The sequence below is a fragment of the Geotrypetes seraphini genome, chromosome 1 (assembly GCF_902459505.1).
Source record: "Geotrypetes seraphini chromosome 1, aGeoSer1.1, whole genome shotgun sequence".
In the NCBI taxonomy this organism is placed as follows: Eukaryota; Metazoa; Chordata; class Amphibia; order Gymnophiona; family Dermophiidae; genus Geotrypetes; species Geotrypetes seraphini.
The window spans coordinates 457,194,113-457,212,783 of record NC_047084.1 but is presented as its reverse complement, the minus strand read 5'-3'; the positions used below and the strand labels follow the sequence as shown (position 1 = coordinate 457,212,783).

The 18,671-nt window shown below is 42.3% G+C and overlaps 1 protein-coding gene across 1 annotated transcript in view; it reads left to right on the top strand.

Moving 5' to 3' along the window:
- The window catches only part of NT5DC2 (5'-nucleotidase domain containing 2), a 137,886-nt gene extending 124,829 nt beyond the window's left edge, over positions 1 to 13,057 (top strand). The window contains exons 11-14 of the mRNA XM_033922266.1: positions 7,194 to 7,280; positions 7,377 to 7,517; positions 7,915 to 7,979; positions 11,555 to 13,057. Coding sequence (XP_033778157.1) covers positions 7,194 to 7,280; positions 7,377 to 7,517; positions 7,915 to 7,979; positions 11,555 to 11,816 — 555 coding nt within the window. The 3' untranslated portion in view covers positions 11,817 to 13,057. The remainder of the gene's footprint in view (positions 1 to 7,193; positions 7,281 to 7,376; positions 7,518 to 7,914; positions 7,980 to 11,554) is intronic.
- The last annotated feature ends 5,614 nt before the right edge of the window (positions 13,058 to 18,671 follow it).

The following is an 18,671-nucleotide window of genomic DNA, read 5'->3' as shown; positions in this document are numbered from 1 at the left end:
CTGTCACTGATATACCTGAAGAAAGATTTATCTCCTTTCTGGATGTTCTTTGCTAGAGACTCCTCCATGCGGAATTTGGCCTCCCTAACTGCTGCTTTGACGGCTCTTGACTTGGCTAGATATTCCTTCCCACCCAGTGTAACATTTCTCTTTCCCTTCCTCCTTTCTTCCCCCTGCAGTCCATCTCCCTTTCCTTCCTCCTTTCTGGCCCCCCTTCCAGTCCAACATTTCTCCCTCCTTTCCACCAGTCCAACATTTTTTCTCTCTTCCTCCTGCACGCTTCTCCTTCCCTCCCCCAACCAATATATCTCTCTCTCCCTCCATAAGTCCAACTTTTCACTCTCTGCCCTCTCCCCCTTTTCCAATGTAACATTTCTCCTTTTCTCCTTTCTGTCTTCCCCATCCATCTCGCCCTCTCCATGAGTCCAATACTTTCTGCCTCCTGCATGCATTCTCTCTCTGTCCTTGCCTCTTCCCTCGAGTGGCATCCCTCCTTCCCACCCCAACCCAAAATACTCTCCCCCATGCACCATCTCACCCTCCCTTCCAGTGTGTACCACCTTTCCTTTCCCTCCCTTTCAGCCAGGTCCAGCAGCACCTCTTCTCCCTTCCTTTTACCTCCCCCCTGTCCAGCAGTACCCCTTCCCTCCTCCTCCTGCCCTGCAGTACCCCTTCTCCCTTCCCTCATTCCATGTACTTCTACACCAGGGCCCCCCTCCCCTGAAGGCCTGCCCCCCAAAGGCCTGCATGTTCACCCTTCTTTGCAGCATCCTCCAGCTTCCCCCTTCCCTCGCGGTCTTAGTTTCCGCTAATTACTGCAGCCTGCAGAGAGGTTCGCCGGTGCTGTAGCAGTCCTTGCAGGCTGCCATTGGCCTCCGCAGCACATTCTCTCTGCCGCGGTCCCACCCCTCCTCTGACGTTAGAAGCAGGATCGTGGCAAAGGGAACGTGCTGCTGAGGACGATGACAGCCTGCAAGGATCGCTACAGCACTGGCGATCCTCTCTGCAGGCTGCAGTAATTATCTGAAGGTAAGAGCAGGATGCCAGGGGGTAGCCAGAGGATGCTACAAAAAGCAGGCAGCACTAGTATAAATAGCACTAGTACAGACCGTGGGCCACAAAATAATACCTGGCGGGCCGTGAGTTTGAGACCGCTGGTCTAGATGTAACTGAGAATTCCCAGCTTCTGATATCTGATTCCTTAATTCTGTGTTTTGATGTATATGGCAGGAGCATTCCTGCTGGGTAGAAAGCAGTAAGTAGTCTGTGTGCTTGCTGGCTGCAGAAATGTTAATGATTGTTGTGCATGCCTCTGCCAATAGAAACTGTCAGGGTCCCCCATAAGGTCTGTCAGTGGTACATTGACACTGTTCTGAATTCTGTCCAACTCCTGTGACAGTAGCTAAGATGCCTTGGAGAGTTGGGCTATTAGAGGTCAAAGAAGTTATGCAGCTGTCTTATCTTCTGCATCTATGATCCAGCAGGATATTGATTTAGGGAGGGCAGTAATACAGCATTCCTTTTCAGGGGGAGAGGAGGCCTGTGTCAACAGGCAGAAAGAGGGTGTACTGTGGAATGTCAGATGTAGTATAATCTCTATTGAGAAAGCTATGTAAGCATGTCTTTTGACAACATTTATTTTAGCTTTCCCATAGAGGTGGGGTGAGACATAACCATTTCCTAGCTCATATAAAATATTTTGCTGAGAGCTTGCCAGATTTTGTCAGTCCTATTGTCTAGTTCTCTGTGAAACCTCTATCTTTTATACCTCTCCAAAAAGGATTCATTTTGAGTGCTGGCAGTGGCTGGGAGATTTCCTTGGAATAATTATAGTTTTCTGCCAAAACCAAAACATAATAAGTCCGCAATTTTTCTGCAGTTGTAGAAGCAAATCGGGCATTCAGGCAGAAAATCTACAAAGGCTCTTGCCTTCCCTCTTTCTTCCTGGAGCTACCAGAAGCACTTGGTCAAAATTACTCTTGTAAAATGCAAATGTTTGTGCATAAACTGCTAGATTTGTTAGATTCCTAAGGCACTTTTATAACTTTTAAATGTCACCATATGATAGGCTGGCTCCTTTATTAAGCATTGATAGTATAATTAGGTATTTTGTTAATATAATGTAAAAAGGGGTGATAGAATACCTTTTGTTTGGAGGTTGATCTGACCGACCAACCAACCTTCAAAAGGTAAAAGGTGGATTGGGATATGGCTATCTCATTCCACTGCCCAAGGAAAGTTGCGTTTTTCCACCTTTGGAGTTAACCAGATTTCTACTTCATACATTACAAGACAACTCAAACTTAAGACAGTCCAATTTCCTTTAAAAAATCTAATGTTTGGCTAGTCCATATTCTGTGATACAGACTTCTTCCCACACTGCTGCTGGAACAGTCTCTTGTGATATTCACATTTTACCAAGTAAGAAAAGCATGCAAAACATAGCTCATTGAATTCTTTGCAACCCCTCTGCATATACAGTAAATGCATGTGGGTTTGTTTGTTTGGTTTTTGTTTTTTTTTGGAGGGGGGTTTGCACATGTTTGTGTCTATTCATGTGTTGATATATATATGTGTGCGCACTTTTTCTGTCTTTGTGATCAGGACAGTTGATGAGAGAGGGCAGGCAGTTAGGTGCAATTTCTTAATCACCATGTTACAATGAGTCAGTGTATGCATACTGTAGCTGTTGAAACTGCTTCTCCCACTTTTTGGAGGGAGTTCTATTCATAAGAACACAAGAATAGCCTTACTGGGTCATACCAATGGTCCATCAAGCCCAGTAGCCCGTTCTCACGGTGGCCAATCCGGGTCACTAGTAGTAGTATTCCATGCTACCGATCCAGGGCAAGCAGAGACTTCCCCTATGTCTTAATAACTATGGACTTTTCCTCCATGAATTTTTCCAAATCTCCCACTTGACTCTCACATGACAGCACTCAACAGTGGAAGTTTGTGTTTGTGCTGCCTGATTGCAGCCTTTTAACTACTTGGATAATTTGTGACTCATCTATTTTTTTATATATGAGAGCCAAGGTCCCATTAAGACCCCTGTGGAAGGCATTTTTAGTTTTGCTGAAACACATCCCTTGTTGGATCACTTGTAATTTTATATTATATTTGTTTTTTTGCTATGGGTCACTTGTGACTATTTATATCCTTTGTGGATTGCGTTTATGTTTTTGGACTCTTATTAAATTGGTACATCCACAATTTTTGTTGCTTTTCTGTTTCATTTCTCTTGTGGAAACCTTTGATTCTATTTGAATTTTGCTAGTTAAATGGAAGCAGGCAGGGCAGACTTGTTCATATAAAGTGGGTGGTGGTGGTGGTGAGGTGCCAAAGGACTAGTTAACCATAGATAGAAGTTTTAAACTTAAAAACATATCCAGATAGTTACCTGTATGTGATACTCTGGTTTGGATTTTGGAGTTTAATTTGGTTTTGTATTGTATTTTGCAGTTATGCTAATAAATATATGAAACAGAAAAAAACCTAAACATGTCCATATATATTATCCAGCCTTCTATCTTCTAGACATTAATATAAAGTAACTTCACAATTTCAGCAGGAGAATTAACTTCATTCAAAAAAATTTTAGATTTTTTTCAGATCCAAAATCTACCTATATAGTAAAAAATCTTACTTCAGTCAACACTTATACAAATAGAGGGGCATAATAAAAAAAAAAGTCTAAGTCCCCTTTTGGCCTAAGGCCTTAAAACGTTGAAAGTAGAAGCAGGGAAAATGTCCATAATTTTAAAAAAACATCCAAATTGAGGTTTTTTTTTTATAATGGCCTGCCTCTACATTCAGCTGTTTAAAAGCCCAGACCCCCATGACGTCTACATTTATACCCCATAATGAACCAAAAAAATACCTAAGCCCCAAACGTCCAACACAAGGGCTTTTAGGCGAAGGAGGAGCCAGTCCTTCACCTAAAAGCTGGATTCTGTAACCGGTGTCTGTCAAAAACAACACCAGTTACAGAATCCACACCAACCCCCTCCCATGACATCGAGGCAAGAGGGAGCCCAAGCCCTCTTGCCCCGTGGCACCCTGACGTTCCCCGACGACATCTTCTTGCCCTGGGCACCCATGGCACTCCCCGATTACCATCAGGCCAGGAGGGAGAACAAGCCCTCCTGGCCTCTCGTCCCCCACCCCCCTACACGATCGGGCAGGAGGGAGCCCAACCCCTCCTGCCCAGGCGGATCCCCTACCCCCACCCCCACTACAATACGGGCAGGAGGGATCCCAGGCCCTCCTGCCCTCAACACAACCTTCCCCCCCAACGACCGAACCCCCGATCGCCCCCCCCCCATTCTGCAGCCGCTGGCCTGCCAGACGGGCGGGTTTAGCACCTGTCCGTCCGGCTAACATTTTACAGGTATTGGGGGTCGTGGGGTCGTTGGGGGGTCATGGGTCAGTGGGGGGGCCGATCGGGGGTTCGAGGGGGCAGTCGTTGGGGGGTTTGTGTCGAGGGCAGGAAGGCCTGGAATCCCTCCTGCCCGTATTGTAGTGGGGGGTGGGGGGTAGGGGGTCCGCCTGGGCAGGAGGGGTTGGGCTCCCTCCTGCCCGATCATGTAGGGGGGTGGGGGAGAGAGGCCAGGAGGGCTTGGGCTCCCTCTTGCCCTGAATGTAATCGGGGGGAGGGGGGTCGGTGCCACAGGGCAAGAGGGCTTGGGCTCCCTCTTGTCCCAATATTGTGTGTGGGGGAGTGATGTATCGTGGCAGGAGAGATGCCTCATCTCCCCTACCGCGATGCCATCACTCCTCTACCCGAACTGCCGTGACCCGCGGCAGGAGAGATAGGGCAATGCCTGGGACTTGACCATTTATTTATATTTGTTTATTATGATCTCTCTTTATATTCTTTCACAATTGGGGTGTGCCTAACTGCCCAGAAAACTAGGCTTTTTGACACAAATTACCTGAAGTTCTTGGGAGAATTAAAGTGGAACCTGGCAAAATGGAGAGGCCCTACTCTTTTCCTAGTTCTTGCATTGCTATGATAAAAAATGAATGTTTGATCCAGAATTCTCTACCTTTTCCAGTATTCCCTTTAGTAGTCCCAAAATATTTTATGTTTCTCTTCACAAACATAAGCCTAGATTTTCTTTGAAGATCTTGTTTTGTGACAGGGTACATGATCTGTTGAAGAAAAAAAAATCAGATAAGCTTTCTAGAGCTATGATCAATATGAAATGCTCTAAAGGCAGGTTGGGTTGATTTTACAAGGTAGCCCAGGCATGAGCTGTCATTGAATGGCTTCAAAACCATTCCCACAAATTCTGGGTATCTGTTGATCAGGAGCTGATTGGACCTGTTCACTTACAACACTTTCTCTGGCTTCCCAAGAATTCTAAATCTTCGAGTAAGGATACTTCCCAACTATACTACATATAGAAAGTATGGGACACTGAGAAGAACTCTTGATTTCTAGCTTTCCTTTTTTATCATCTGTATGTGATAATCTGTTATTTTAGCCTGGGACAACTTCTGTTTTTAAATGTTGGGAGAGACATGGTCTGAGTAGCTGGGGGTCAACTATTTAAGTTCACATTGGTAACATTTGACTCTCTAGCCCGTATGTATCTGATTCCTAACATTCAGATTAAAGTCATCTGCCTTGATCTCTTTGAAAAAAAAAACCTGAATATAAGTGATAATTAACATTTTCTGTGCGTACAGTGTGCTTTGTATTTTTTTAATTTTGTGGTTACCATTATGTATTAATAAGATTATATTGTGTGTATATGAAAAATGGATGGAAGAAATTGCATTACAATTAGTACTGTTAGGTTCATAGACAAAATCGCGCGAGACAACGGCGCTCCGACAACTGAGCGCAAGGTTGATGGCGCGCCGAAGAAAAGCACTATTTTAAAGGGTTCCGACGGGGGGTGTTGGTGGGGAACCCCCCTATTTTACTTAACAGACATCGTGCTGGCATTGTGGGGGGTTTGGGGGGTTGTAACCCCCCTCATTATACTTGAAACTGAACTTTTTGCCTGTTTTTTAGGGAAAAAGTTCAGTTCTAAGTATAATGTGGGGGGTTACAACCCCCCAAACCCCCCACAACACCAGCGCAATGTCTGTTAAGTAAAGTGGGAGCCCTTTAAAATAGTGCTTTTCTTTGGCGCGCCGTCAACCTTGCACTCAGTTGTCTGCGCTCAGTTGTTGGCGCGCCGTTGTCTCGCGCGATTTAGTCCCATCACCGTACTGTTATTATGGGAGTGGGGTCTGGGGTGGAGCTTGGGCAGGGGTACTCGGTTGATATTTATTAGATTTAGGGGGTACTTGGCTTGAAGAAGTTGAAACACTGATCTAGGCTTATAGTTTTATCTTGCTTTGGCTACACTCTTCCTGCTCTTCTTTTAATAATAATAATAAATTTATTCTTCTATACCGCCATTATCCAAGAGTTCTAAGCAGTTTACACTGTAAGAAACTGAACAATCAGCAAAGTACATACATGTCATAAGATTTAAAAAGAAACCAGGATTAAAAGTAGTAAAATAATTACAATGTTAAAAAGCCTAATTATGTGATAAATTTGTCAAACAAAGCAGACTTTACTAATTTTTGAAAAAAAACAGTAAGACATGGCTTGATAAAGACATTCACCGAGCCAACATTGAAGTCATTGCTAAGTCATCTCTTCCTTGCTCTCTAGCCCACCTTTTAAGGTGATTCTGTGACTGTGAGGGTGTGTTGTTAAGGGGGTAATTTCCTATAGACTCCCCTCACAGATGGAAACAAATGGCTAGAGTGGCTAGTCTGAAAATATTTGTAAAATACAGTATTTAAAATAGCCATTACTATGGTGAATTATGTTTTCTGTATGTATTTGGTCTTTCAGGCCACATAAAATTCAATGGTGGGCTGCTGGTTGCCCACCCTGGTCTAGAGAATTGGTGTGAAATATTTTATTTACATGGGGACAGTTATTGCTGCCATCCCTTAATGATGGGGAAGGTTTTTGTGGAAGGAGACTGAGAAACAGGTACAAAACAAAACTTAGATTGTGAGCCCTCTAGGGACAGGTACCTCCATATAATATGTACAGTGCTGTGTACTTCTAGTAGTACTGTAGAAATTAGTAGTAGTAGTAATCCCAGAAATCTGGAATAGTTTCCAAAAAATTTCCTAGTATAGTTAATTCTATTTCCTTCTCCTATATACTACAGGGGAATTTGTTTGACTTCCTGCGGCTGACAGGCTGGCGTGGTTCTAAGGTGCTATATTTTGGAGACCACCTCTACAGTGACCTGGCAGTAAGTATCCACACACACACACTATCCCCTTTTGAGCACTGGGAAGCCAAACTGCCAAAACTGACATCTCATCTCCTTACCACCTTTTTCCACCAGGATCTTATGCTGCGTCATGGGTGGAGGACTGGCGCCATTGTGCCTGAGTTGGAAACAGAGACAAAGATTGTGAACACAGAGCAGTACTCACAGGCATTGACGTGGCTGCAAGCGCTGACTGGTCTACTGGAGCGCATGCAGGTATTGGAAGAGTGGTCTCAAGAATGCAGAAATATATGTGCACACCATAACTTAACTATTTCTGTATTCATAAACATTTATATTCTGCTCCATCAACATTTCTAGGTGAATTCCATCAAATATACATAACTTATAACAGACAAATATATTAAAACAGCAAATACTTAATATAAACTATTCTATGGGATCTCTCCAATTCTTATGCATTCACCTGCTTCTACTAGATCACTGGTTTTTTTGCACATTTTTTTTTTAACATTATACTGCTTTTACCTTTGTTTTATTTACTACTTTCTGCACAGAGATGAGATATAGTCTGTTTCATTTAGTCCCATGCAGGTAGTCCATGTCTGAAATCATAGGTATTACCTTTCACTGATTGGTTCCTGTCTTCTAGGTGTTTCGGGATCCTGAATCCCAGCAAGTCCTTCAAGACTGGATGAAAGAACGACAAGAACTGAGGTATTAGGAGTTCTGTTTGTGGTGTGGGGCATTTGTTAAGGATGATGATGGTGTTTCACCTAAGGAGGATGGGAATTCAAGAACAATTTCTTTCCAGTCCTGGAGTGAAACAGAATTTACAGTTTCTCTTAGGATAAGCAGGTTCACAAGTTATACAAGAACACATGTTGTACCAAATAGAGTTACATCCTAGAACTTTCTGGTAAAAAACGAGTCTTGACAAGATATGGACTGCACTTTACTGTGTTCTGGCAGCCCTACAGCTTCATTCAATTTTCTTTTTTCCAGCACAGTCAAACATGTTTCCAGCAGACTGTGCAGCATCTTAAGATTTCACATTTATTTTTCATCCTGGCCTTTAACAAAAACTGCTTTTCTCCTTTTAGCTCCTTAGTCAATTTTATGAGCTCTTCACAAAGTTTTGATTAGCCTACGTCCTGAAGGCCTATAATGAAAAAACTACTGAATTGGTAAGATAAGTACATTTTTCTAGTGCAATAGGTGCATAATTCTGGACGAGCAGGTAATCTCAGTGCTCGCAAGCCATGCAGAAGGAATCAAATCCAGTTTTTAAGCCCTCCTCTTTCACCAGAGGGCTCTGCTGCCCTTTTCAGTATTTCCTTCTATATGCGAGCCGGAAAGTATTTCTGATCTGTGCTTATTTTTATTTTTTTTTTGTCTTTTTCATGGTTTTTTGATTGATTTCAGTGAAAGAGCATCCCTAGTCAAGGTTTCAGCCCTGTGTGGAGAAGAAGCAGACTGAGGTCTGCAGCCAGTCCCTTGTGGTACCAGTTGGCCAATATGCAGAAGCCTTTTTGGAGCTTGGGGGCTGTTCCCCTTGTAGTATTGCTCGCCTACTGCATTGAAGGAGCTTGAGCGCAGGCTGCTAGGCATCCATAGGAGGGTCAGCAGGGTCTCGCAGATTGCTATCCGTGTTTCACCTCCCCTCCTTTTGTGCTAGTATTTTCTTTTTGTTTAAGCATTTTGGTGCCGTTTTATGTCGTAAAAACGCTGCTGTGGTGGCCATCTTGGATGTCCCAATTATTTTTTTAAAGTTATATAGAAGCTTCAAATCACCTCATTTTGCTTCTAAACTGGCAGGAATGGAGTCCTCAGTCTCTTTTAACCCTCATTAATGCCAGGTGTGGCGCTCTTGCACCACATGCTATGCAACACATGAATGAGATTGGGGGCAGTCAACTTAGACTTCCCTTTGCTTTCTAGGGCCAAGAAATGGCCAGGCAGTCCATTGGTGTTAAATTTCCTCAAGAGCCCCAGAATGACGGTCATCCTAAACATAGGGGCACAGAGGCCATGGAGCCCAAGAGACGCAAGCTGAGAAGGGATTTTCTCTAGAATTTGTCAGGTTGGTGTGGAGAGCCTTTCCAGATAGCTGAAATCCAAAGGGAGAGTCTGGCAATGCACCAGGAGGCGCATGAGAGGGTTGGGACTCCCAGGGCACATCTGTCTCAAATTCAGAGGTTGGCCAGGTTCTGGTGGGCCTTTCCAAGAGAGTCTCAGAGGATGAAGGATCTCTTGCTGTGCCCTACTGTCATAGCGAGCCCTACCTGTTGGAAACTGCAGGTGCATGTACGCCAGATACAGTGGTGGCCCTCTATCAAGGGGACACCCCAACTGTTAGCTGACTGTTGAGACTCTCAGCTCTGTTAGATGTATTACTTATTCTTTGCAGGAGGTCATTTTGGCTTCCCAGCAGGTTACTTATGTTCCCTGCTCTGAATTGAGCAGAGCGCAGTCTTATGCATTTCCTGGCAACTTGGTATATTTGTATTGATCCCTGAGCATTGAGATGCTCAATAGCCATGACAAAGCCTCGGCTGTATCTGATGACACACAGCAGTTGTTCATTCAATTCAAGGTAGATTCCTTGGTAACGTAGGTTACCAAGTGCACATCCCTGACAAAGTGCAGGAGGTATGGTATTACAGGTTATGTAGACTGCAAAGTGGATGTGATTCTTAATAAGCAATTCGAAGCACTAGTCTTGTGAATCAAAGTAGCTGCAGTAGCTTCTTTGTGACACTCCCGTCATACTAGGGTGCATAGTCTTGAGCTGGCAGAGGGCCAGCCTTGTTCTATTGGATGAAGTGGATTATGTAGCCGATGCTCTCTATGACATCATCAGAGTCATGAGCCAAGTTTCGGCTTCAATTTCTCCCGGATCAGGCAGTGGGTTGGAGGTCCCTCAGCAGACTTCCTTTCAAGGGTCAAATGTTGTTCTGAATGGGACTGGACGATCGCATGACCAGCTTGGCAGATCATCGGCCAACCTCTCTACCTGGCAGCAGACTACGAACCTCTAGTGACTCCGGGCAGTCTAATTTTCTTGGCTCCAGGTGCTTTTGGCAGTCCTCAGCAGGAGCCACCTCTCGGAACCAGGGATCCAGATGGTGATGCTCAGATCCCAGGCAGAGCCAAACCACCAGTTCATCCTACTTCAATCTTCGGGAAAGCACAATGACGCTGGGTCCAGAGAAATTCCCCTGAAAATAAGGGGATGGCTCTGGGCACAGATCTTGATTGATCATTCAGAGCAGTTACAACTCAAATTCATCCAACCTTTGACGGACTGGTTGGTGGACTCCCTGGTGGGGTATCCAGAGAAAGCAAGCAAGGTCACAGCAACAACTCAGAGGTTGTTAGAATCTCTGACTTAGAGGTGGTCCCACCCCAAGATTCGGGTGCAGGTATATTCTCCATATACTTCGGAGTACTCTACAGGGCTCAAACAAGTAAAAATCCCCTGTGGATTTGCGAGGGGATCAGTGATTCTCCCTTACCATTGCTGCACATGTACCTTTGGGCAGTAGGGGGAGCTAGTCCAAGAGAAAGTGGACTCCAGATCACAGAAGGCACTGAGCCTCTGCAGCTCAGTGCTGAGGCACATTGGGAGAATGATGCAGTCCAGCTGAAGCAGAGGGGCAGGACTCGTCTAGAAAGAAGAACAAAATATCCTAGCTGGGATTTAATCAGTGAGGTCCCAGAGGGAGAGGTCCCAAAGAAGAAACCTCCAAAGAGAAACCTTTCCCAGTTGTGAACATGAGTATCCTGTTGTCCTTGGAGAACATTTGCTACAGGTAAGTACCTTTGTTTTCTATAAGCTTTGCTAAAATGGGAAATGAAAGAAGCCGCAGAGCTACCATGATGCAGGAAAGGTCCTATGCAGGTACAGTAAAAACCTTCCCTTTTCCAGAAAACTTTCTTCCACAGGGTGCCAAGGGATCATTTGTTATAAAAATGGTGAACCACTGTCTTCAGAAAATACTGACAGGAAGGCAACTTGGCTTTACTTTCCCAGCAAGGTGGGTTCTCAATAAATGTTTTTTTCTCTTATGGAATTAATATCACTTGTTGATGTTGTTTCTGTTTAGTGTTTACAGTATGGCTGTACCATCACAATGTATGCTAATGCACTTAGTCTTGATTTTACCAGGAAGGGGAATTAAAGTTGAAAAGCAAAACAGAATGGACTCTCATCTTTCTAATCTTCAAGCCATTATATTTAGTTTCAGTTGGTAACGTTTCTTTTGTTTTTCATTTTTTCCCCAAACTAGGGCTATGACAAAAAACCTGTTCAATCCTCAGTTTGGTAGCATCTTCCGCACTTGCCACAACCCAACTTACTTTTCTCGTCGACTGTGCCGTTTTTCTGACCTGTACATGGCATCTATCAGCTGCCTGCTAAATTACGACTTGAGTTATACTTTCTTTCCCCGCCGGACACCACTGCAGCACGAGGCTCCCCTGTGGATGGACCAGCTTTGCACTGGTTGCATGAAAACACCTTTTCTTGAGGACATGGCTCACATCCGATAAATAGCCAAACCTCATCCCAGGAAGACCAAGTCTTTATAATCAGGCTCAGATGCAAGAGATGTCCCAGGTGACAGGACCACAGAAAAAATGTTAGATATGTGCATATGCATATATATGAACATGAGGAAAACTTTTTTATATGCAGGATTTTAGAAAATTAGATTAGGCTGAAAGTGACTGTTACAAGGATGGAAATGTGATTTTGTGAATTTAACCACTTGGTGTCCTAAAAAGTGAACAGAGCAAGACTAGGAGAGGTAATTACTTGACTCTCCTGGGACCTAAGCAAAGGAAGCACCAATCAGTAGAAACACTAAGGAATCAGTTTCATTTGCATAATCCATGCCAAATCTTATTGATCTGGTTTTACTTGGAATAACTTTTTTTTTGTTTTGAATAACCTTTTGAATTTGCAGTATTGTGTATTCTTGCTAGCTTTTATGATCTTAGCTGCTGAGAAATGGAGAATCTGTTATTCACTTTCCAGCTTAGGAAATACAGACTGCTGAAATTCATGCAATTCTTTGGCACCAGTTTTACAGAACTGCACAGGGTTTTCTAAGATGTTACACAGAAGGTATATTTTCAATAGCTGCTGATTACTTCTGTGCAAGACTAAAATAGTGAGTGGAAGCGTTCTGTTCTTGGGTGTTACATTCTCAGCAGTCTTAATGGGTCAGGCAGTAATAAAAGCAGGTTTCTGTCATCCATTCAAAATAATATTCAGTATTATTGATGAATGCCATGTTTGATGTGTATTGTACATATAGAATATACATAGGTCAACTGCTAATGATGAAATTAAGAATGGATGAGCCATTGTGTTCAGTAAGTGAGCTGTACTGTCATGTAACTCTGAGTTTTCCTAATTTTATAAAGGATTTTTAGCATTTTAAAAAACATTTTATGTTCGTAGAAGGGCTTCTTAAAAATTACCACAGGTATTAATGCACATAAATTATATACAATAACAAGACAACATGTACTTTTATTCGACTTGCATGTAGGCATGTTTTAGGTAGAGCTACAATTTACATGCATTTTTTTACATGTACTCCTAAACAATATGGCTGTGATTTCTGCCAGTTTATCCCTAGTATTTTATGAACACCTTTAGTACAGAATGACAAGAGGACAAATTTGTCCCTGTCCCCACAGGAACTCAATATCCCCATCCTGTTCCCATGAGTTTTGTTGCTGTTCCTGCTCCATTCTTGTAAGCACCGCCTTAACCGCACAAACCTCGCACACTTATGATTTTAAAGTGTTTGAGACTTATGCAGATGAGGACAGAGCTTGCAGGAATGGGGCAGGAACAGGAAAAGAACTCACGGGGATGGGACGGGAAAATGAGTTCCTGCGGGGATGGGGGAAAATTTGTCCCCATGTCATTCTCTAATCTGTAGACCAAAAATAGGCAACTTGTTATAAAATTACTTCTTGTGTGCCTGCTTTATTGTTTGTTATACTCCTGGACAATTTTATGAGCCTACTTAAATTCGTGAAACACTGACACTCAAGTTATTTGGTCAAAGGGGGGTAATTTAATAGTGACACTGCATATTACCAATTTTCAGCTCACAAAAGTATTCCATCCAAGCTGAGTTAATATTGCAGAGGTCTGAACAACATAAAGCCTAAGGAAAGGATTGCAAGAAAAATTAGTTTTACTGGGGAGACAAAGCTTCTCTACACATAAAAGCCTGTTTTGCCAAAGAGTTGCCAGGTGGCTCCAGGTTGACCTGAGATGTTTGATTCAGTCCTGGTTTTACCTCATGGCATGTGGAGGCTTAGTTGCCTTAGTTTTTCTTAGAGAATGTAATTGAGACATTAGAACTACTAGTCCTGCATTCAATTGGGTAAAACCAGGACTGAATCAACCCTATTATGCAATTCTGGAACCAGTTGGCAACCCTTTGCAAATATATGGGAATGGATGAGTTTATACATACCTAATGCTTGCTTACCTTTGACTGACCACGTGTTTGATGGAATCTGTATTGCAAAATGGGTATTGAAGCTGCTTTGTGACACCACAGTTATGTTCTAATGACTTCATAAAGCACCAGTGGATAAGGGTATGGCCCTAATACCAGACACTTCAGCTTATGCTGAACACAATGACTGTTACTGAGAACTGGAAGCCAGTCATGGCAGAACCAGCAATTTACTACAGAAAGTGCAGAATTTTTATTGGTATCAAGCAAGACACACACAATTATACATTTTGTGTTTTATTAAAGATGAGATTATGGGTACTGTACTAGTAGAAGGGGGGCACATGAATTTGCAGAGCGAGTTATGCCCCATTTGGAGATCTGACTCTTGATCAAGGTCCTGCAGCTCAGAGCTCTAACACACCTCATAGAGTGCCCTATCTAGCTTACCATATTTGAGGCTTTTTCTGCAAGATGCTGTCCCCCTTTTTGGGTGACTATGAAATTGTGTGAAGTTTATTTTGCTGTTTTTTAAATAATAATAAAAAACCCATGAAGTTTTGAGGGGAAAGAAATAGGGATGGATGTGCTGCATGTTACATTTTAGACTTTTTTTCATGTATGGGAGGCGTAGTCCCCACCTTTCAAATATAACTTTTTTTGTGAAAAAGAAATAGGAAGTATTAGCTCTATATGCACATATATGAGGGATGGTCAATCATTTATCTACCTGAGTATGAAAGAAAGTAGCAAGCATGTTGAAACAAGTCTGTGCATGTTGTGACATGTCTCAAGGTTACTCATGCATAGTTGCAGCTCAGTGCAAGTCTAACATTCCAAGAGACAGGGTGTCAGGAGAGTCCTCATGTGAATCAAGTAAGAAACTGCTAGATTTGGAGCATCGTTCAGTGATAAAATTTCTTACAAAAGAAGGCTAAAAAGCCAAAGGAGATCCATGAATGCATGACTGCAGTTTATGGTGAGTCTGCCCCATCATCCTACAAAGTAAAATGTTGGAGCAAGGAGTTTGTAAGGTAGAGAGTCTGTTGAAGATGACCCTCATACTGTGCAGCCTATGGAAGCAACTTCCACAGAAATGTGCAAGAAAGTCGAGGATTAAAATTTGTCAGACTATAGAGGTGATTCCTGCTTTACCTGTTGGAAAACTGCAGGCCTGAAACTTAGGCCAAGAATCATCTTTGCTGTCCTGAAGCATTCTGGATGTGTGCATAAGATCTGTGGGCACAACCAAGGACATCTACCATCACTGGAATTCTGTTGCCATGTGAATGTGGAGGAGGCAGCTTCCCATCTTTTGCTATGAACTGTGCCTTGTGCTGTTATCATTTTGGCATGTCTGGCTGTCTCCCGAGGACCTTTCACAAGAACACTATTCATTATTTTTCTGTGTGACCAAAAAGCCCCTGCTGGACTGGTTCTGATTGTGCACGTTGCATTTTATATATTTCTTCATGTTTTGTTTTATGTAAAACTTCAATAAAACTTACTGAACTTAAAAAAAAAAAAAACTCTGCCATGCTTTCCTAAGTTAGACAATTTTGGGGTTTGGGGGAGCTCAGACCTAAAGTTGTATAACTCCTTTGACTGTGCAGGGGACAATAAGAACTGATAAGAAAGGATCTCCCTTGTGTGTGTCTGCTCTCAACTGAGAGCTTAGGGACACTTCATTTTTGGGACACTGCAGAACTTTGTCTCTGATTTACAAAGTACACCACGAAGGACTGGCAATCATTTGCATTGGCTGTTACCAAAGGGAAGTGACCTTGTGCTGACTGAACAAGGATTCTCCATCTGCTGGACTAGACTTAAGGTTCGCTGCACTTATGTAACCTAAAGAAGATAAATCCGTCACTGGAGAGCTGACATCTATTGGACCCAATGGTGAGGCAGGAGTTTGTTTCTTTTTTTTTTTTTTTCTCTAACATTTCAGTTTTACAATCACTTCAATGTATCCATGATAATGAAATTTCAGTAATACAACAAAAGCAATTCAACAGATATCAGCTAAATAAAATCTAAAACAGTTCACAATATAAGGAATAGGATCCAAGATACTTAGAAATGAAGAAATAAACAAAATTGTTCTGGAAGCTTCAGCCCACTCTCAGCATTCACTCTCAAATTGGAAAGTTAAACAGTCACCTTGATCTCCTCTTTAGCTACAAGAAAATCAATTAGCTGTTGTGTCGAACCCTCATGCAATATAATGCAAGGAAATTTCAATACAAAATTGGCCCCCAAAACGTTCATTCTTGGTCTACAAGCCAAGAATGACTGGCATCTCTTGTGTGTGTCTCTAGGTAAATCGTGAAAAATCTGAATACTTGACCCCATAAATTGCTGATTAATATTACAGAAATATAATCGCAAAACATTATTGCAATCTAGTTCCAAAGCAAATGTTACAACTAGAGTTTATCTCTGGGTCACTATTTCAAGAGATGTTTCAAGAAAGTCAATTAAGTTCAACATCGGATCGGATCTTCCCAAGGCCCCACCGTTTCTTTCCCAGAAACATATTGATCTTTTACTATTGGAGGAAGGGTGTCATCCAGTATTTTAAGGACTGCCTTTAAGTATCGTCTCACCAAGTCCACTGATAATATCAAAAGGGACTTAGGAAAGTTTTAAAAATGCAAGTTATTCCTCCTTAAATGATTTTCCAAATATTCAATCTTCCGTTGGGTTAAGATTCCTCAATGCCTCTCCCAGATTCCTCAACCTTCTTTTTCAGAGTTTCTCTAGTTGCTGAGTTGAGTTTTGGGACTGAGAAGCAATTTGTTCAGAAACATTTTTCATTTCACCTTCAATTCCATCCACTCTTCTCAAAAAAGAGGAGTTTAGTTCCTGTAAAGCCTCCAAAAGTACTTCTAAAGTTATAACGGCTGTTTCTTAATTTTCATATCTGTACTGCTTTCAAAAGGATCTTTCCTCCCACATACCCCACTCAAAGTTTTAGCTGGATACAAAGTCTATAGCATGGACACCCTTGCCAACGAACCTTGCTATGGGGGAGAAAATTCTATCGGGGAGAGATTCCCGGACAGTGAACGAGAAGTCTGATTTCCTCCCAGCCTTCCCTGCCGCTGCTCTCCATACAGTAGACTCTGCTGTTCTATTCTCGGGACTCAACAAGATCCCATTGCTGCTAGTGCCATTTGCTTATGCATGCTGCGCTTAAGCAGAAGAAACAACCAACGTGGGTCCAGTCAGAGTTCTGAAATCTTCCAAGGTAGTTTACTTCATCTGCAGGACTTGGCTACCCACTGGGACTCAGATTTTTGCCATCCCCTTTCTTTTGCCCATCTCTCTGGCAGGAGAACTGACGCGCTCACCACCACAGAGCCTCAGCAAAGCAGACCTTGCAAGCTTCACAGCAAGACGCCATCTTGGATCCCCACCTGGCAGGAGTTTATTTCTGTAGTCTTGCTGGGCTAGAAGAGAGTCTTGTTTTGGGTAGGACTCTTGGTGATTGGGCCAAGCTAATCATATCAGATTTGCTGCTATATTCTTATCAGGAATCATAATTGTACGGAAATATATATTGTGTGATAATTAGTCATATTTTCTAATTACTTAGTGATTATACATCTATACTAGCTGTGTGTTGACATATCTACAGAGATATTTTGTGAATAATTCGTTTATTTTATACAGCTTGCTATATATATATTATTTTTTCATAATCAGTTTCAGATATTTTAGTCTCATCATTCCTATAAGATTGCATAAGCTTGAACACAGTGGTTAGCAGTGGGTGTAAGCCCTAGACACGAGTTACAGATACTTATCTGATTGCCTGATAAATTTATTACACTCTAATTATTGCAGTGGTCTCAAACTCTTTGCAGAGCCACATTTTGGATTTGTAATTACTTGGAGGGCCTCAGAAAAAATAGTTAATGTCTTATTAAAGAAATGACAATTTTGCATGAGGTAAAACTCTTTATAGTTTATAAATCTTTCCTTTTGGTTAAGTCTTAAAAATAATATTGTAATTTATAGCTAAAGAGATATATGACCAAGAAATTGTTTTATTTTACTTTTGTGATTATGATAAACATACTGAGGGCCTCAAAATTGTACATGGCGGGCTGCATGTGGCCCCTGGGCCGCAAGTTTGAGACCACTGAATTACTGCTACAAGACAGACGAATTAAGGTTTCCCAAATAGCTGAAGAAATGGGCACCTTGGCAGGTACAGTTGAAAAATAATTTATGAAAAGTTGGGCGTGTCCAAGGTTAGTGCAGGATGGGTTCCAAGAATGCTGCTGTATTGCCAGAAGGCCATGAGGCTTCAGTGCTGTCAGGAGAACTGGGAGATGCTCTGTGAAGACCAAGTGAATTTTTTTCATTGTTTGGTGACTGGAGATAAGACTTGGGTCTATCACAGAGATCCTGCGTCCAAATGGAGTCAATGCAGTGGAACCATAATTAATCCCGCATTCCAGAAACGTTCAAGACAGAAAAATCTGCAGGTGACGTCATGGCATGTGTCTTCTGGGATGATGAAAGACTTTTGCTTGTGGAGTTTATACCACACAAGACAACCATAACCGAGGAGAGTTACGCCAACACGATCACTTTGCAGGAGTCAATTAAGGAGAAAAGACGAGGAAAGCTCCCAGCAGGCATACTGCTCCTTCACAACAATGTGTTGAAACATCCACCCTACAGTCCTGACCTGGCTCCCTCGGATTATTTCCTGTTTCGAGTTATGAAGAAATCTCTCCATGGACAGCAATTTTCAAGTGATCAAACTGAAGAATTCTTTTCAAAGAGGTTAAAGTTATTGCAGGAAAAGTGGATGAAGTGTATGGAGCTATCAGGAGACTATATTGAAAAATAAAAATATTTTGAAAACTCTTTCCTACTCAGTTAGATAAATTATTGAACG